Genomic DNA, 21,246 nt, shown 5'->3' with positions numbered 1-21,246 from the left:
AGGGGTCCAAGATTATCTTCTGTGTCTGTGTTAATTGGTTTCCCTTTTCTTTGTTGAAGAGGGTCTGTGCAATCCTCTGCCTAGTCCGCCATCTTGCCCCGCCTCCTCAGCGCCTTTTCTTATTAATGTCTAGGGCCAGCTGTATCTCCCACTGTTTAAAATAATCCTTAATTAGATATCCTACTGTCTTGAACATGCTTAATTCATCATAACGATGATAATAATGATGATAAAAATATTTATTAATCATTCATTTGATTGTAAGTGCATGTTTTCTTGTGCTTAGTCTTATCGCTAAAGCAGGATACGAGAAAGGTTACATTAATGGTTGACAGTATGATATCTAAAGCCTAGTTGCTTGACTCTGACATCTAATTAATGTGTGACTTTGGACACAGTAAGGAGCCCTGGTGGTGCAGTGGTTAAAGTGCCGGGCTGCTAACCAAAAAGTTGATGGTTCAAACCCACCAGCTACTACACAGGAGAAAGATATGGCAGTCTGCTTCAGTAAAGATTTATATCCTTGGAAACCCTATAGGGTAATTCTGCTGTCCTACAAGGTCACTATGAATCAGAATCAACTGGCAGCTGTGGGTGTGGGTTAGACACAATATTTAAGTTCTTTGAATGTTAGTTTCCTTATCCATAAAATTGATATAATAAAGTAGTCACATCATAAAGTTTGAGAATTAAATGATACAAGATACTAAATCACTTAGAAAATCCTGGCAAATAGTAAGAACTAAATACATGTTTATTATTTGTTGTAGCAGGTTTCAATGAATATTGACTATACACTGGGAGGTCTATTCTGTGCCAAGCACTTTGCTATGTTCTTTATATCCATACCATTTAATCCTTCATATTAGACTGTGAGACTATTATTATCCACATTTTGTAGGAGAAAAAAATTGAAATTCAAGAGGTTAAATTATTTACTGTAGATTATATAATCTCATTAGTGGTATGGATTCAGGGTTAGAATATGGTCTGTTTGACTTCAAAACCAATGCTGCATCTCCCCTACCACTCAACTTGCACAGTGAGATGCTTTCCACTCTTTTCTGCCTAAGCAAATCATAAAGTATTCCTTGCACTTATTGGACACACTTACCTCTTAGAAGTCATACATCACATCACACTGTTATTCAGTGCATTTTCCTGTTTCTTGTATTGGGAACACATTCTCCAACAGCAAGGACATTAAGACCCAGTAGTGCTGTGCACATAGTTAATGACCACTGATTGCACAACTGGATGAATGCTATCATTGTTCCTTACAAGGTCCTTGTGAAGGTACTATTAGTGGCATCTTTGTCCAAAAAAGAAATTATTACTAGATAATGATTCTATTTCCTTGTTTATGATTTATTAATTGTGTACAGTGTGAAGGTCATGCACTGCATATAAAAATTGAAGACATGTTTTCTTAGGGATTAAAAAGAAAACCGTGGCAAATGTATTCTTATGAATTTGAGGGCTTTTCTTTATCCTTTCAGCCAGAGAGTTAAGAATATTGACAGTTGTAGGAGGTTGAAGTAGTCTATATACCTTTGCTTCCCCCCTCCTGTCACACATACTGTAGCATTTATTAATTCACTCAATTTTGGGATATAGCAGTGAAGAAGATACATAAGATCCTTGTTCTCATGGAGTTTATATTTTAGTGAGAGGGGAAAGGCATAAGCAAGTAAACAAATCAAATAAAGATACTAATAGCATCTGGCATTCAGTAGTTTCCCATGATGAGGTAGTGATTGGGAAACAAGCATCTGTGCAAGGTGTTTGGGGAGAGCCACAGAGGGGAGTGCTTTGCAAAGGCATGCACACATCTTTCACAAAGGACACACATACACATTTCTTCTGTTTAGTTACTCCCTGGTTTAACCATCTCATGCTTGGATGCAACATATGGCTTTTACTTTGTTGTTTAACCACTAGGTTCAAAGAGACTGTCAACAATAATGTTCTTCCTGTGGCAAAAATAATGTAGCACCAAGCCATTTTCACAGGTGCTATGTTTCTTTTTTCCTCCTTTCCACTTTCCGGGATGAAACAGGGCCTAGAATCAAAGCAGGTTTTCTCTATACCTGTAAAAGATTAGCTTTTAGTTATCGAGGATGACGCAAGCAGGAAAACCAAAATGCAAGAAAACAGAGATGAAGCCAAATAGGATAATTTCTGATTGTAATAGCTGGTTTCTGTTTCATGTCATTGTGCGAGATGAGAAAGTTTTGCAGAGGTTTATAGGAACACCTTCCACAGAACTAAAGGATGACCTCACCCTCAGTGTCCTTGCCAGGTGCTTAGCCCCACTGTGAACACACAAGGTTGATTTTCAACATGAAACAAGCCAGAAGTAGGGAATGACATTTCAGGTAACAGCTGTGGCTCTACAGCCTGTAATTAGCACCTCTTAACCTCAAACTTGCCTGTGCCTCTTTCAGGCTGTTGAAGCTCAAATCCGAAGTTTTGGACAGACACCTTCTCAACTCCTTATAGAGCCCCATCCTCCCCGAGGTTCGGCCATGCAAGTGGTAAGTGCTGCTTTCACTCTCCTCATTTCTTGCCTTTCTCTCAGACCGTACTTGACATTCATAACAGTCTTTCTTTGTGCTTGAGATTCTCTACCACATCTGGGCTATTCTCCTGCTCCTTTGCTTATGCAATGTTTGTTCATCTGCCAACAACCAGCAAACATTATTGCATGCTACCCTGCAATCTTTGAAAAGGTGAACGTGGCTTCAGTGCTGCTCTAGTATTTTTATCAGCTCATATTTTGTGTTTCAGAAAGAGAAGATCCATAACTGTCACAGATCCTCATTGTAGGATAAAGAACTCCAGACATAGGGTTGATGTGTTTTCTAGTTTGATCTATGACTTTCTGGATTCATTTTGTTATCGTGTTCTTTTTATTTGTTTGTTCATTCTAGTACATCTTTCTGTTTGGGAATTTTAAGACTAATTCTAATTAATAGGATAATGTTGAGAGTCAGTGACCACAGGGGGGAAAAAAAAAGATGGCCACTGGATACCAGGCCACCCAAAACTTTAAACTCAAAAACTCACTGCTGTTGAGTCAGATCCAACTCATAGCGACCCCGCCCCCCCTCGAGTTTCTGAGGCGGTATCACTATGGAAGTAGATTGCACAACCTTCCTTCCGAGGAGTGACTGGTGGGTTTGAACCTCCAGCCTTCTGGTTAGCAGTCTTAGGCACTAAGATGCTTAGGCACTAAACCACCCCAAAAGTTAGTGGCTTAAAACTGATTTATTATTTTCTTGATTCAGAGGGTTAGATGGGTATTTCTTCTGCCCTTTTCACCTTGGCTCACTCATGCCTGGTTGGGGGGTGAGGGGTAGGGATAGCTGGAATCTCCTTTCATGTGTTCTTTCATTCTCAGGGAGGTTAGACCAGGCCACCCCAATGGGAGGAGTAGTTGGAAAAGAACGAAAACAGAAATGACGGTTTCTTGAGGCATAGCTTTTCAATGGACACACCATCATTTCTGCCACATTCTGTTGGTCACGAAGCCAACCGGAATCAAAGAGTAGGGAAATATACTTGAGCTGTAAAATGTTATGGCCATTCTACATTCATAGTTCCTTAAGTTTCAGAGGGGAAATTTTTCAATGAGATTTAAAAAAACAAAAACAAACAAACAAACAAAAAAAAACCCAGCATCCTAAGAAATACTGAATTGCATGGTAAAAATAAATGACTTTAAAACAGGCTATAGATGTTTTTTCTTGAGTTGCTCCCCCATAAAAACAGACAGCTTAGTTCTGTTTTAAATTAAGAATAGAAAATATAAAATCTATTTCTATAAATATAATGAATATTTTAAGATAGATTCTAGTTTTTTGTTGTGGCTTAGAGACATTCAATTTCTGACAGATACTAGGAAAGAAAGAGTAGCAGCCAAGAGGACAAGAAATAAGATGTGAGCCTTTCTTTCTCTTTCTTTCTCTTCCCATCTCATTTCTTCCTCTGTGTTTTTTCCCTTTTGCCCTTTGTGTCATCTTTTTTCTTCTTTCAAGGCTTTTTTTTCCATCTTTCCCTAGTTATAGAGTTGGATATAATAATAAACTGAAACCATTTTTAAGTGATTTGCATCACCTTTTTCCCCAAATGTTTTTAAACAGGTGAAATCAGATTTAGATGAACATGAAGTGTAAGTTTAGTGTGCAGAAGACTACACAGAAAGCCAACATTTAGCAAGTTTAGTGGAAGATAAATGCCAAAAAAATACTGATTTATGTTTGGACTTTGGAATTAGTTTCAGTAATAGCTTGTCAATGATACTCAGGCTGCTTTCGGTGCTGGCTAATGGAAGGAAGCCCCTCCACTGCTTCATTGACTTTCTACTTGGGTCACTGCACAGCCTTGGTCAGTGGGGCAATGAGGGAATTTCCACTGCCAAACCTTCCTGCACAGCAAAAAGATTATTGGTTAATTGAGGCGGATCAGTTTTACCGTCCCTCAGGTGGTAAGGTTAGAAGGCACTAACTCATATGAAGACTGGAAACCATCTTTCTCTCTATCCTCTGAACTGAGCACCTGAACTCATTTTCAGACTTGCACAAATTGTGTTTTTCATGATAAATATATGTGGGTAGGAAAGAAAGGCATGTTAGAAAGAAATCAGAATTGTCTGGGGAAATGGGATGAAACTGGTCTAGCAGTTTCCTACTTCTACCTTGTATTTCAGAGGCACCCGGAAGTAGATGAAGGTTTATTTCTTCTTTCTCTTAGCGGTGTTTTGCCAGTTGTTTCACTTCTTCATATCTATGGCCATCACTGAAGCCTACGGCAATAGACTAGAGTAACCTTTTTCTCATTTCTAGTGTTCTTGATCCTGTGTTTATTGGCCAAGGATATGATGGTGCTCCCTAGACAGTTTCCTGCTCTTTGCCTACATAGGGAATTCTAGTTAGGATAGATATGTAAGAACCGACTGGAGGTACACCTTGGTGTTGGAATGCAGTGAAGAGTTCTAGATACGGAGTCTGCAGCCTGCGGTGTAAAGTGGCTTGGCCCACCACAGTCACAAGATAGTCAACAAGATAGTCTTCCTACACATTAGAGATATTTTCTAATTGCTTTTTTGTTTTTAGAGCATAAAAATTGGCATTATTTAATCAGACCTTAATTGTATTTATAATACAAGCTGTTAAGCTCAAAAATATGTATGATTTTTTTAGTGAGACTACATGTTGTATTCTGATTTTCTCAGAGTTTATAAATTGACTTTAGTAAATATTATAAAATTATGTAATTGAAAAATAAGATTTGTTACCCTGAAATAATGTTCATTTTCTTTTCCCAGGCTTCTTCAAAGCTCGCTTATAGAATATTTCATTTGCTGTTGCTCATTGTTTCTCATTTTCCCCATTTTCATAGAACTCATAAAACTGTGTAAAAGGTTCTTTGTATAATGAAAAGTACAATATTGATATAAGGAGTTTTAAAAATCAAAGGTAGTAGTGTTTATTATTTTTACTAACACTCGGATGAGCTACTCCATCAAACATCAATGTACCCCACAACACACACACACACACACACGAATACAGAAGAAATTAAAGCCACCTCGTGCTGCATTAAGTGCATGAGCCATAATATACACCAGGTGTAGTAATTAGCAGGCACACGAAGGCTGCCTATTTGTCTGGTTTTGCTGCTGTTACTGTATCCCCCTGTGTTTTCACACCATCAGATAGTTGGATTTAATTGAGGCCACATCAGATGAGGCATTACTGACACCTTTAATTGAATGAGCATCCAGGGAGGATTAACTCATAATATTGATTGGCTTTTAGCCACTTGCTCAGAAGGGTGTCTGGGTAGCTTATTAGTTGCCTTTATTTACACCTTTATGCAAAGAGTGCAAATAGGAATTCTTAGTGCAATATGTTTTTCTAAGTACTCTTAATAACTTTTTTAAAAGGACTGCTAATAAAAATGCAAATTTATTTAATTTTTTATTAGCAGTTCTGAATAAATATGTGCTCAATATATGTGCCTACACATTTATATATACCTGGTGTTTTGAAATATGGCACTAGGAAAGCAGCCAGAAGCACTTCATCAAAGTGTTTCATTTCTGAATGATACTAATCAGCTATTAGAAAATAGACAAGGTAGAAGAGAATTGCTGAAAATGTACAGTGCAATTACTGTATGATGGCATACTACCACAAAGTATAAATAAAGCCAATAAATCAGGGTCATGTTATATGTGTCTTGGACCATGACTTATGGGCTGCAGGAATGGTCCAAATCCTTAGCAGTCTTCAAGATTATTTTATTTTTTGCTAACTATTAGAAGAGTCAGTGTTTAGTTTATCAATTTTAATTCCTGCTTTTCAAAGGAGGAATCAAAAAAAGTCTTGAGCTTTAGTTTTTTTTTTACCAACAGAGAGAGAAAGGGGTATCTAGATATTCTTCTTTATTCCTACCTACAGCAGGAAGCATTGGCATTTGCATTATAATAAGATAGTGTTTATGATTTGGTACACTATATAATTATATTGTTTTTACAAACTACATTTAATTATACATTGCTTTGAAACACCTTATAATTAAGTTTGTATATTACTTCCATAAGTTATTTCTCTGCTATAATACATGCATGCTAACAATTATTTATAAATATATTTGTTATCTATTTAGTTGTCAAAATCTTCATGCTAATTCAACACAACTTTTGATGATCTTTGGAAATTACCTTGGCTTGCTTTTATAACTATTGCATGTTCTTATTCTATGGATTTTTAAAGTGTCTGTTAATGTATTATATTTCAATCACCAAAAATTATAACCGATGACATACATGAAAAACAAGTAAATCATAATTGCTGTTTCTACAAACCTTTCTGCTCACTATTATGCTTTCACTCACAGCTATGTTAACATGATCTTCCTCTTCTTTTCCTGAACCCTCTCTCCTTGTCTTTGTCTTTCCTTTCTTGTATATTTGGGTTCTTGTCATGCCCACTCAATAGTATCTCCTCCTGCAGAGTCCATTGATGTTCACAGACCAAGCTCAGCAGGACGTTATCATGGTCCTAAAGTTCCCCTCCAACTCCCCTGTCACTCACGTGGCAGCCAACACCCAGCCTGGTTTGGCAACTCCAGCTGTGATCACAGTCACTGCTAATAGGCTATTTGCTGTGAACAAATGGCACAACCTACCTGGTAAGTAAAGAAATATCATTTTAAGATATAACTGCTGATGAACAGTGTGTAAATAAATTGTAATATCTTCTTAAATGTGTTAGGAGCTCTGGTGGTATAGTCCTAAGGCATTTGACTGCTAACCAGAAGGCTGGTGGTTCAAATTCACCAGCCACTTCTCGGAAGGAAGATTGGGCAATCTACTTCCGTAGTGATACTGCCTCAGAAACTCAAGGAGGGGTCGCTGTGAGTTGGATCTGACTCCATGGCAGTGAGTTTTTTGAGTTTTTCTTAAATGTGTTATATCTCAAGATTTAAGGTTGTAATTTTCATGCATTAGTATGAATCAAAATGATTAATACTTTGAAAGGCTTAAAGAAGTCCCATCTGAGCGATAGAGAACAAATGTTGAAACATAAACTATTCTTTGGCATCTGGTGGTTTGTCTTTATTCCTCAGAGATAAATATTGTTTCTAATATAATATTTTAATATAATAATGTTCTATATTGTGTCTATAAACAGTATAAATATTTTGTCAGATGTTCCTCTTTTTTTATTCATTTACTCATTAAACACTTCTGATTGTCTACAATGTGTCAGAAACTCTAATTTTTTATACATGGCATTGTCCTATTTGGTATAGATGGTAGAAGAAAAGAACATTGAAATTACACAGGCAAAATACTGCATACTCATTAAGTACATTCTGTTCTTCCATTAAGTGCTAAAAGACCCATTGCCACTGAGTCAATTCCAACTCATAGCACCCTATGAGACAGAATAGAACTGCCCCATCAGGTTTCTATAGCTGTAATCTTTACAGAAGCAGACTACCACATCTTTCTCCCTCATAGACAGTAGTGGGTTCAAACCCTTAGCCTTTTGGCTAGCAGCTGAGTGCTTAACCACTGTACCATCAGGGCTCCTTAAATGCTGGATGGTTATGGTAACTAAAGGCAAGATACTGAAGGTAACCATTAGAATCACAAACTGCACAAGTCTGAAGAGATAGTAAAGTTCATGTAGTCCAGCCCCATATTTTGCCAATGAAGATACTGAACCCTGGGGACCCTACCTAATTCAGAGCCAGGTTGGAACTCAAGTTTTCTGGCTTAAATTTTATGATTATCCCCTATGATTTATTACCTTTCATTAGAGTACAAATGTTGGGACCTGGATTTAGCATTGTTCTTTTTTGGCCACTGGTTAGAATTTTTTTTATTTCTTTTAAAGAAGAAATATGGAAAATCTTCTTTTAAAGTGTTAGAGACGATAGGCCTCCCTCCTCAAACAATTGTTTTAGGGAAGACACTAAACATTTGATTTTTAATAGCCTAAGTTGTCATTAAATCTGTAAACTGTAGATGAAACTGCTCATTAGAATACATTAAATGGTTGCAAAAATACACATTCTTGAAAAAGGACCCCATGCCAAATTCAATGCAAGAGTTTTAAAATCAAGCAAAATTGAATCACCATTCAAACAAAAACTTAATGCACTGACTGCACTCAATAAGGTCCCATTAGGAAGAATCTGTGGTTGATATCAGAATTTATTAAATATAGCCATGTTCCTGGCCATTGGAAAATGAAACAATTAGAAGAACGCCAATATTTGACTAGAGGATAGATTTGGGGAAAATTGGAGACAAGTAAAAATTGAGGCAGGTATATAATTTCTCTAGATTATAAATCCTCTTATTCCTTTTCCTTCAGATGAAAATGTTTTCTTACAGAGGAAAATGTTTATGCAAATGACATACTTATATTTTGAGACTAAAGACTCAGAAGTGTGATTTTTGGAGGGAATTCTCTACCATTTGTTAAAAGAGAAGCATTCTGGTTGTGTGTTCTATCAGATGCATTAGAGGATTTGCCTGTTCTGTGTGCAGTGAGAGCCTGGCAAAGGTACCAGTGATCGTGATATTGAGACCACAATGAATCCTGGGTGGCTTTGTGGCAGCCCTGAAAAATTCTTCACCCTAAACAGTGACAACATATGGGAGGAGAGACAAACCTGTTTAACTGCTAGAAAGCCCTGGCCCCATCCCCATCATTAGCTTAGCCTAGCAAAGAGCTAGCTCAGCAGGCACTGAGCTGATTCTACCAAAGGGCTACTAGTCTCCAACTGATATTCCCATTGTAAAGTGCCTTCCATAAGCATCTATGACTGAACTCTTGACACTCCCCTTTTGAGCAAGTCCAGTACATTGAGTAGAAAGTTTCCCTTAGTATCTGGTGTCAGATTTTTTCTACCCTACTCCCACTTTTCCTATGAGTATGTAAAGTGATTTTGAGTAGAATGCCTCTGCTAGAGTACCATGTATGGTGCATCCAGCTGTTCCCAGCTTCACCTCACCTTTCCATAAGATAAGAGCTTGAGTGACTGCATGTATTCTGCCAGTTCTTTGCTAATAAGTCTCAATGAGCCTTGCTCTATGCCTGAACTTTGTGTCACTAGTATCTTCTGCCTCCACCCCCTGGTTTTACAGTATGACACAGCCACTATTCATCAGATAAATATAAAGAATGATGACATGTATAGGAGACTATAGGTGGCTATATTTCTAGAAAGTGATTTCCAGCTTTGAGCTATCCCTAAAAATATTAGCATCCATTTCAGCAAATCCATGCCTCATGTCAGGGGTATTTAATAAAAAATAAATCTGATTGCTCATTCCTTTTCTAACTTTACCTATCGATATGCCTTGATTTAAAATGAACATCAAAAATCCCTAACAGTTACTCTTTAGTAAATAGCAAATTCATATAACTTTTCTTTTTTTAAGTTTAGATTCTTATTCTTTTCTAAAGTATCTGTGTTATCCATAGACAGCTAACTCCTGTCACTTCTTTGAGTAGTGTCTGGGTTCTGGTTTAGGAAAAATAAATAAATCTATCTCTTTCCCTCTCATTCACAGGACCTTGCAAAATCTCTAAAACAACACATAATAACACCAACAACAACATTTATTTTAACACCAGCCAGCACTGACTAGTCTATCAGGGCTCTTCTTGTTACTGTACATGTATTAACTCACTTAATCCCCTCAACAACCCTTAGATGTTCTACATTTATATTAAAACATATGAAATTGCTGTTTCTACAGGTCAAAATGGCCAGGTATGGGCAATTTCATATGGTTCTGTCTAACCCATTTTACAGATCAGGAAACTGAAACACAGAGGTTGCATAACCTGCTCAGAATCACACAGGCAGGCAGTGGCAGAACTGGGATTTGAGATATAACCAAAGATTGTTAACCTCATATACCTCTTTTATTGACTGTTTAGTTCTAATGTTTCTATAATCCCAGATTCTCAGAGAAGCAGAGAAAAACTCTGAAGGTATTAGTTGTAATGGATACAGTTATTACTAGATAGAGCTCTAGTGGTACAGTGGTTAAGGCATTCGGCTTCTAACCAAAAGGTTGGCAGTTCAAATCCGCCAGCTGCTCCATGGGAAAAAGATGAGGGCAGTCTGCTTCTGTAAAGATTTACTGCCCTGGAAACCCTATGGAGCACTTCTGTCTACTCTGTCCTATAGAGTTGCTATGAGTCAGAATCGACTTGATGGCAATAAGTGTGGGTTTTTCTGTTTATTACTGGAAGTAAATGGAACTGTTGGGCAAACCAAGGGCCACAGTGCATTTCCCCTAATCATTCCCTGTACATGTTCTGTGATTTCTTCACTGGCAGAGCCAGAAATCAGCAAAGACAAATCCTTCAGGCCAAAAAGAGTGAGTCATTGCAGCTCCTTTTTTTCCCAGCAACTTTAATCCCTTATACATATTTGTCTGAGTTCCCTACGGCACCCCTACCATAAAATGGATGACTCTAAAGAACAGATTTTTATTATCCTATAGTTCTGGAGGCTAGAAGTCCAAATCAAGGCATTAGCTTTAATTCTCTCGGAAGAGGGCTCATGCCTCTCTCCTAGCTTCTAATGGTGCCAGCAGTCCTTGGTGTTCCTTGCTGCTTGTAGGTGTATCTTCGTATGGTACCATCCCTTTGTGTGTGACTCTCTCTCTCCCTGTCTGTCCTCCCTTTTATAAGACACCACTAAGAATGGATTAGGACATAACATAGTCCAGTATAACTTCCTAAATTTAGCTGATAATATCTTTAAAGAAAAGCCCTATTTCCTAACAAGGTCACATTCACAGGTACAGAGATTAGGGGTTCAGTGTATCTTTTTGGAGTATACCGTTCAATCTGTAGCAATACAGAGTTACAATTTGTAGTGACAATATTGCATTTATTCAGGTGTTATGTATCAGTATTAATGATCCTTGAGGAGTTATTTGCTAGTTGGGGAACTGGTGATGTATATTTTAAAATAATCTATGAACTCACTGAAATGCACCCCTTTTTATTTTCAGCATCTCAAAAACAGAAAGATTTCCTAAACTCTTAGGTTATTTCTTAAGCATATTTCTAATACTGACCAAGCACTAACTTAAGTGCTTGTGAGTCTGTAACAGGCAGATAGTGACCAGGGACAATGACTGAGTCATTTGGGGAAAATAGTTTGGATATGGCCCAGAATTTAACTATCAGAACTCTAATGCTGAAAAGATCATTTGCTCTAAACCCCTCATTTTACTAAGGCTTCAGAGTTTGCCTAAGGTTGCACAACTAGTCAGTGGCAGCTTCTCATTCTTAGTACATTTTCCACTCTACAGCCTATAAAGCCTCTTTTCAGTTACAAAGTAAGTATGCCTGAATTTTTAGAACCATTTTCAGAATTGAACAAACTATTCTTAGTATAAATTGATTCTTGTTACTCATTTGCCTCCCAGATTATTTTTAAATCAAAACCATGGCACTATTAAATATTAATAGTGCTTTTTTTAAAAAACCTCAATCCAGTCTTTAAGAAAATATTTCAGCCAAATGCATTTAACTAAAACATTTATCTGTGGATAGCTTCTTTATTTTTATTCAAACTTTCAGTTGATTGATTTTAAGTGATGGATGAAGCATTAAATGTTCCCTGACTTAGAGCTCTCCCTTTCTCCATCATAAATTGACGTTTTGGTGGATCCTTTGTGCTGCAGCATTCAAAACTGCCTTTTTAAGAAGTAACGAAAAAATAGTATTTGCTACAGTCAGCAGATGGTTGTCACATTTTGTTTTCAACACGCTTTACCACTTAATTTTGTTTTGTTGCAGCATCAGAGGTTGCCAGTCAAGCATCTGCTATAGCTTATGGCCTAGGACTGGAGCCACTGCTGATGGCACATGTTCAGAACAGCACTAATCTAAAATAAATGTTTAATAAGCTAGCCATAAAAGCACCTGGATTTTTTTTTTTTTCTTTAAATTTCATGAAACTGCATGAGAGATTTGGAGGTTGGAAACAATTCTACATAAGGTTTGACTTACACATTTTTATGTAGTTTGGTATATGAAAAATAATGCTCTTTTTTTTTTTTAATCTTTTGTGAATTCCAGCTCATCAAGGTGCTGTACAAGACCAGCCATACCAGCTGCCAGTGGAAATCGATCCTCTCATAGGTCTGTCACTTCCTTCTCTCTTTGCGATTCATTAAGCTCTGTATGGTGGCCCTGAAGTGTAGATTACAGTTGTTTTTCACTTGCTGGTTGCTGGGAATGGAATTTTCCTGATAAACCATTTGCATGCAAATTGGAATGCAATGAGCTGTGGCTATGCTGGTATTTCATCAACTCCCCCTCGTTGGTTTGCCTAATTTGAACAGGCCTAGGACGCGTGTCACTGAAAATTAATATGGATGCTGTAATAATGTGTGATTGAGAATGCGCATGAAGTACTGTCAGGATAATATTGGATCTTTTCATCACTCAGACTTGTTGATGAGCAGGAACGAGGCACGTTATGATGAATTGGTGCAACGGTAATGTGATGGAGCTTCTTTGCTAGGGAAATTTTCATAATAACAGTAGAGTTCTTAGCAGCACTGTGTTGTGAAAAATAAAACTGTAGTGCCAGGGTTTCATCATTAAAGGAGATCAATCCTTTCTTTCTGGACCCTCTGTTCACTCTGAGGGGATTAATGTGCAATTGCAAAGCACTTTCCAAGTTGAAATATATTGCCCAGCCAATGGCAGTGTTAAGATATTTGTATTCATTTTCCTAGGATCTTACAGCCTAGTAAATTGCCACTGGAGGTTAAATTTGTTCTGGGGGGAGAAAAAAAGAATAGGGAGGAGACCAGAAAAAGCCACTGGGATGAAATGAGCATCTGCAGCAGATGACTGAGGGTATTTAATTGCTGTTATGCTTTTTGAGTTAGAGTCACTGAAACCTTTAGTTTAGCATTTTTCATCCTTATGTGTGGGGATTTCCAGTGTGGCTTCACTGAGAATGTTAAGCCTTGATAGTAAAGATCCTGTTCAATAACTTTTAGAATAAAAAATCCATAATTGCCTCTTTGTAGGGATATGTGTCTAACATGGATGTTGGGCTTGCAATTTTGCCAGATTTCCCTGGCACAAATAATTTGTTAGAATTTTAAGGTTTTCAAATAAGACATACGAATGAGCTGTTAAAAATCCAGGTTGTTCCCTATGTGTATATAGGCACGCCTTTTTTTCTTTGAAACCATTGTTTCAATAGAGAGCGAAAGAACCACCTTTCACAGATGGACCATTATGGACTCAAGTAACCTTAAGTTCAAAACTAATTAATTCATCATTTCCTCAAATCTGAGCAGAAATCTAAAATATCTTTCTATTTGAAGAATGAATGCAATTCTGGTTCCTCAGTCTTGTTTTGCTTTGAGTAGATATGATTTGCCATATATGTGAAAAATTAAATGCTCACTTGGGTAAAGTTATAAAAATCAGGAATATAATCAAGCCCATTTACTAATCATTTAAAGCATTGTTTCAGAATTATAGACTCATTATTTGCTTTAAAACTTGACAATAAATATCCTATAGTATCAAGTCTCATTAAATGAATTCAGCAGTTGTAATTCTTTAGAGGGCAGTGGTAAACTTTTACTGTTAAAGAGGCATATAGGAAATATTTTAGGCTTTGTGGGCCATATGGTCTCTGTCTCAACTACTCAGCTTTACCATTATATCACAAAAGCGGCCATAAACCAAAAAAAAAAAAAAAAAACTCACTGCCATCGAGTTGATTCCAACTCACAGCAACCCCCCTTGGGTTTCTGGGGTGGTACATCTTTATGGAAGTAGATTGCCCAGCCTTCCTTCTGTGGAGTGGCTGGTGGGTTTGAACCACCAGCCTTCTGGTTAGCACTCAAATGCCTTAAGCACTGAGCTCCTTAAAAACAGCCATAGACAGTATGTAAGCAAATGAGCCTGGCTTTGTTCCAATAAAACTTTATATACAAAATGAGGCAGCAGGCCAGGTTTGACCTGTGGGCGATAATTTGTTGTCTTTGCTCTAAACCACTGATCATTAGACATTTACTGCTATACTTCCTAAAATAATTGTTTAAAACCATGTACCTTCTCACCTAAAATTTTTCATCACAAATTTAAATAGTTGAAAAGTTTATAATATCTGGCATAGTGTAAAAATTGACATGTTAAAGAAAGTGTTATAGCACTTTTTAAAATATATCCAAACTTACATATCAGAGTGAATTGGTTCTCAACATTTTGTTTATTTAAAAATGCATTAAAAAGCCTTTAACAGTTGGAAATATTTCATTATTCCTCTTTCATCTTGAATTCATACTTTCATTGTTCCCCCCACACCATTTTATCTTAATTTTTTTTTACTGATTGCTGTAGTGTAATTTTCTGCAATATAAATATGTATTGAAAATTCAACATATGTATGAATGTATATGTGCCATATATGTAAAAAACTAAATGTATATTAAATTGTAAAATTTGCTACGATCGAAAAATTGAACTTTAGAAAAACTTTCATCTGGACTGTGATCATTACAAATATTACTAATGTACAATTACTCAAAAATTATAATAACTTTTAATAAATATTTACTAGCTCTGGTGGCATAATGCCTAAGGCACTTGACTGCTAACGAGAAGGCTGGCGGTTCAAACCCACCAGCCACTCCTCGGAAGGAAGGTTGGGCCATCTACTTCCGTAGTGATACCACCTCGGAAGCCCAAGGAGGGGTCACTGTGAGTCAGAACCCACTCGATTTTCCTACTATAGGAGAATTATATTTTAACTAGTTCGTTATTTTTAGTTTAAACATCAAAAACAAACAATTATTAGAAGTAACATCATTAATGAAATGAGTGGGTTTTTTCCTTCCAATTAGCTTATGTATTCAGGGATGAGTGAGATTATGTATGAGATTGTGTATTCAGGCTGAGTGAGATAGAGTTGTCTTCAATTCTATCCTACTTCTTTTGCTTTTAATATGGAACCTCTGAGGAACCTTGCTTTCATAAGAAAGTAATTGCAAAGGAAAGAGTTTTGTTTCAACAATGTCAAAAAAATCTTTGATCACTTTCTGAGTTATGTGATAAAATTTACATAGCGATCTGTTACTTAAACTTTTTTATGGTCAATCATTAAAGTAGCCATCATTTTAACAATCTATCATTGGAACTTGTTTTTAATGATCTATCAATTGACAACATGATTAGATCTTTCTTTACTTTTATTGAATGTAATGAATTGAAACCACCTGAGCTGATTTGATACCTGGGCATTCACATCTTCAACATCCCATCAGTATTTTAAATTTATTTGGCTCCCAAGAGGTTTTTTATACCCGAGGCAAAGTACTACAGTAAGATTCTGGGTGGGAGGGAAATGCGCCTTTATTTTATCTAGTGGAAGGAAGGGCACGTGAAAGGGAGAATAGGAAAGGAAAACTCACAGGAGAGTTCTCAGCAAATCAGTTTTAGGCAAGAGAACATATGAAAGTAGAGGGACTAGAAATTGATTCTTTCAAAACCATCTGTGCCTATGTATCCCTTGGGATATCTTGTACCCCCAGGGGTATGCATGCCTAGTTTGGAGACTGCTTATCTAGACAAATATACCTAATTTTCATTGAATAAAAAATACTTTCAGGATTAAATCTCAAGTGGTTTACCAAAGAAAACAGTGAGATAATGGAAAGGTGGTAGGTATTGAGATAGACAGATAGTTTTTTTTTTTTTCTTAAAAAGAGGAGATTGCTATGTTAAATTACAAGTAAGCATTTATTTGGAAAACAGTCATCTGAATGTTTAAGAGGCATTGCCCTTTACCCCTGAGTACTTTGTGGTTTACTCAGTTCAAAATCATACACATGCCCAGATCTGTCTAGGTAGCTCCTCCCAAGAGAATACTCAAAAAAAAAAATTTTTTTTACAGTTCTCACATGCAATGAAGCACTGTACAAAGTGTCACATACCTTGTTCTTAATTGCTAGGTTTCTTGGAAATATATAGCATAGTGCCTAATGCACTTGACTGCTAACCAGAAGGCTGGTGGTTCAAACCCACCAGCCACTCCTCGGAAGGAAGGTTGAGCAATCTACTTCTGTAGTGATACCACCTCAGAAACCCAAGGAAGGGTCACTATGAGTCAGGTCTGACTTGACGGCATATAACAACAGCAATATATTTATAAATATCACAGCTTCAGTGCAATGGGATATTAAGAATCTCTCTCTATGATATGCTGTGATACTCATAGAAGCTTTCCTTAGTTGCCAGCAACTTTCCTTTATGGAGAAAGAGAGGGACAAAATGAGCCTGATCTAGAATTCTGCCCTTTCTACTACTACTATCACTTTCTAGCCCATTAATCCCCCAGAAGCTTAGGAAATGCACGTTATCAAAATTATAGAATAATCTTAAATAGACTAAATGTGTCAGACACTAGCCAAATTGTGCAGATTAGTATTTTACACGTATCTGGGTGGCATGTTGTATATGTCTTGAGGTCAGAGAATCTTACATTCCTCTGTATCACCACTGGTTCCCAGGACAGCACTGGAGAGTATTTTGAGCACTTTTTTTTTCCCCTCTTCTGTATAACTGAGTCTTCCATTAAATTGAGTACATTAGCTTAGTTATTATGTACAGTGTATATCATATGTGGAAGCTCTGGTGGCGTAGTACCTAAGGCATTTGACTGCTAACCAGAAGGCTGGCGGTTCAAACCCACCAGCCACTCCTCGGAAGGAAGATGGGGCAATCTACTCCTGTAGTGATACTGCCTTGGAAACCCAAGGAGGGGTCACTATGAGTCAGGACCATATTGACAGCAATGAGGTTTTCATATATATATATATATTTGTTGTTGTTGTTATGCGCCGTCGAGTCAGCCCTGACTCATAGTGACCCCTCCTTGGGTTTCCGAGGCAGTATCACTACAGGAGTAGATTGCCCCATCTTCCTTCCGAGGAGTGAGTGGTGGGTTTGAACTGCCAGCCTTCTGGTTAGCAGTCAAGTGCCTTAGACAGTATGCTACCAGAGCTCCTATGTGTGTGTGTGTGTATAATATGTAGATCATTAGATAGATATTTGTTTCCATATATTTCATTTTTATTAGTTTTTTGTTAAGGTGGTGGTGGTGGTTTTCTTTGGTGTTCAGAAAACTGAAGACTATAAAGAGCTTGTACAAAGGTACAAAGAGCTTAAATAATCAAATGTAGAAATTTCTTTTGTTTGTTCAGCTTTGTTGTACGTCAGGTTTCTTTAGTAGCAAAAGAACCATTGTTTGTATTAGAAAGTCAGTGGTAAAATAACCCTTAGGTCACCAGAAACAGAGCTTTCTACTTGATTGGCCCCATAATGCCAACACCAGGCATCTGAGCATAAATTCCTCTTCTGATAATGGCACGCTTGCTAGTATATTTCTAAAAGATTATTACTCTTTCCATGTGCCTTGGTGTTGCTTTTGTCTAACCTCATACCTCCTGACAAACCCCATCTTAGGTGCTCTGCAGCATTTCGAAAACACACTGCCAGGCTGTCTTGTTTTGATGCTTAAATGAGGAGTAAGAAAGTGGCAGTATGCTGTGTTTGACTTTTCCAGTTACAAGTATCTTTAATAAATAGTCCTCCTATCCTTTCCTTACATGCAAGTGCAGCTGTAAACAGGGGAAATGGGAGTTCACATGCAGTCAAATTAAAGACCCATTAAAGCCAAAATAGTACAAGATGCTACAGTATTTCATATATATGACATTTAAATTCTAGTGTCTCTTCCTGTGACAAAATGTTAAAGGTAATAGATTGTCACAACATGAATCTATTCTCATGACAATAGATATAATGAGATTGTCAGAAACCAAACCTAACTGTGATGCAATCTAGAGATTATAATCTAGTTTGGTCCTGCACAACAGCTAGCATGCATGTTCTGTGAATTATATACCATTTTTAAATTATAATATGTTATTGTTTCTGTCCTCTAAGCAAACAATTTTTTACTAAAATACTGAATTTAGCCACCCACATTCTCCTAAGAGTTGAAAGTATTTTCTTATTTAGTTTTTCAAATAAGACTGTATTTGAAATAAAAGGTCAAGTATTTACTGGAACATGTCTCCTTTCCATTCCTCCCTCCCTCAAGTATGACAAAATATAGGATATCTTTGCCCATGTTGGTTAGTAGTTTTGTTTTGTTTTTCTTTCTCTCTTCTCACAGCCAGCAATATGGGAATGCACAGGAGGCAAATCACTGACCTTTTGGACCAGAGCATTCAAGTCCATTCCCAGTGCTTTGTCATCACTTCGGACAATCGCTATATTCTTGTCTGTGGCTTCTGGGATAAGAGTTTCCGCGTCTATTCCACAGATACAGGTAATGATCATTTTCATCAGTGAATTGAAGTCTACTACAAGAAGCATTAGGAGTTTTATGATGAATCTGCAAAACACCTTATAACATGGATGAACCTGGAGGACATCATGCTATTATAAATGTTGCCCTATTAGTCACAATAGGGCAAATTTTATGTGAGACCATTACTCTAAAAGGTCAAGAAAAGGTTTATTCACCCGAAGAAACATTCTTTGGAAGAAGGAGGGAAATGGAGGGTAAATCACTAACTAGAGGGTAAACGCATTAACTTGGGTGAAGGGAGCGGCAATATACAGTAAGGGAAGGGGTCAGCACAAAATGATCAAGGCAAAGGAAGACATTGGGAGGAGCATGAGAGGTAAAGGCAACAAAAAACCAAACTCACTGCTGTCAAGTTGACTGCAACTCATAGCAACCCCTTTTGGGTTTCTGAGGCTGTAAATCTTTACAGAAGTAGATTGCCCAGTCTTTCTTCTGCAGAGCAGCTGGTGGGTTTGAACTGCTGACCTTCTGGTTAGCAGCAAAGGTAGATACTATTACATACATAATCAAACAATGACAGTTATAACAATAATCTACAAGTGGATACATAAGATAGACACACAAGCTGAGCAAGGGTGGGAGGCAAATGGGACTACGCCCATGAATACATACAGGTTTGACAGAGGATATTGCTACATGTGTATTTGTATGTCCTGAAATGTATCAATGAACATAGTAGAGCATATAAGAGGCAAAGTTATGAAAACATCTTAACCATAACCAAACATCTTAACAACCAGGCCGTGTTTCGTCCTGTCCTACATAGGGTGGCTATGAGTCAGAGCTGACTGATGGCACCTAACAACAACAACAAACACCTTAAGGGAAGGAGTTGCTGGGCCTGGGGGCTTAGAACCATAGTGTCAGGGGACAGCAAGGTCAGTTGGCATAATATAGTCCACAAAGACAATATTCTACATCCTACTTTGGTGAGTTCAAACCCACCAGCCACTCCTTGGAAAGAAGGTTGGGCAGTCCTACTTCCGTAGTGATACTGCCTCAGAAACCCAAGGAAGGGTCACTATGAGTCGGGGCCGACTCGACGGCAAACAACAACTTTGGTGAGTAGCGACAGCAGTCTTAAAAGCTTGTGGGCAGCCATCTAAGGTGCAACTGTCAGTCTCTCCCTGTCCAGAGAAAATCAAAGATGCATGGAAACAATTAATCCAAGGGACTAATAGACCGTGTGAATCCCAGCCTCCATGACCCTGAGACCAGAACTAGAGGGTGTCTGGCTTCTTCTGCTGAGTGCTTCGAAAGGGATCACAATGGGAGGTCCTGGATAGAGTGGGGAAAAAATGTGGAAAAAAATAATTAAAAAGTCCATGGTCTGATAGAGACTGGTGGAATCCCCAAGACTATGGCCCTTAGACACTCTGCAGTCCTGGAATCAAACTCACCCCTGTGGTTCAACTTTTAACCAAATAATAGACAGGCCTATAAACCCACTGCTATCAAGTTGATTCTGACTCATAGCAACCCCCATCAGGTTTCCAAGACTATAAATCTTTACAGAATCAGACTGCCTCATCTTTCACCCACGGAGTGGCTAGTAGGTTTGAACCGCCAACTTTTTGGTTAACTGCACAATGCCTTAACCATAGCACTCCCATAGCTCCTTCGGACAGGCCTGTAAGGTGAACAGTAACACAAAGGAGTTACACATTCCTTAGGACAACCAACTATATGAGATAAAAAAGTCAGCACTTGGCTCAGGGATACAGCTCAGAAGGCAGGAAGATATTGGAAGAAGGACGAGTAGAAACAGTGAACCCAGGGAAGAAATGGGAAGAAAACTGTTACATTGTGGGAACTGCAAGTAGTGTTAGGAATCAAAATGTGTATGAATTGTTGAATGGAAAACCAATTTGCTTTGTAAACTTTCACCCAAATCACAGTATAAGGAAAAAATAAATAAATAAAGGAAGTATTAGGCATTCTAGAAGGCCTTCTCTCTTCTTCCTTCCAAAAATTGCACAATCTGAAATTTGTAAATTAAGAAAGGAAAAAGGACACTCTTTTCCCCTTTCAAGTACTAATTTACTGTGTAATCCACTAGTAAGCTCAAACATGCTGTCTTCTAGAGGAGAATTTTCTCCCAAGCCTCATGCTTACAGAAAGAGAGATCATTTTGAAGGCATACCCTGTAGGGAAACAACACATGCATGTACATACGCGTAATCCTGTAGCAAGTGCATATGTGTGTGTGTGTGTTGTTTCCATTTTTGTATTATTTAATGGCTTTTCTCCGCCTTACTGGAAAGACTCATTAAGTGT

The 21,246-nt window shown here is 37.6% G+C and overlaps 1 protein-coding gene across 1 annotated transcript in view; it reads left to right on the top strand.

Annotated features, from left to right (window-relative positions):
* LRBA (LPS responsive beige-like anchor protein) overlaps window positions 1-21,246 on the top strand; it is a 1,065,192-nt gene that overhangs the window by 1,008,834 nt on the left and 35,112 nt on the right. The window contains 4 exon segments of the mRNA XM_042782393.1: window positions 2,448-2,537; window positions 7,008-7,200; window positions 12,639-12,701; window positions 18,772-18,927. Of these exon segments, the coding sequence (XP_042638327.1) occupies window positions 2,448-2,537; window positions 7,008-7,200; window positions 12,639-12,701; window positions 18,772-18,927 (502 nt within the window).

Source organism: Orycteropus afer, unplaced genomic scaffold (assembly GCF_000298275.1).
Source record: "Orycteropus afer afer isolate SDZICR_OR568_19922 unplaced genomic scaffold, OryAfe1.0 scaffold00297, whole genome shotgun sequence".
Classification (NCBI taxonomy): domain Eukaryota; kingdom Metazoa; phylum Chordata; class Mammalia; order Tubulidentata; family Orycteropodidae; genus Orycteropus; species Orycteropus afer.
Note: the sequence above shows the minus strand (reverse complement) of the source record. Positions and strands in the feature narration are given on the sequence as shown.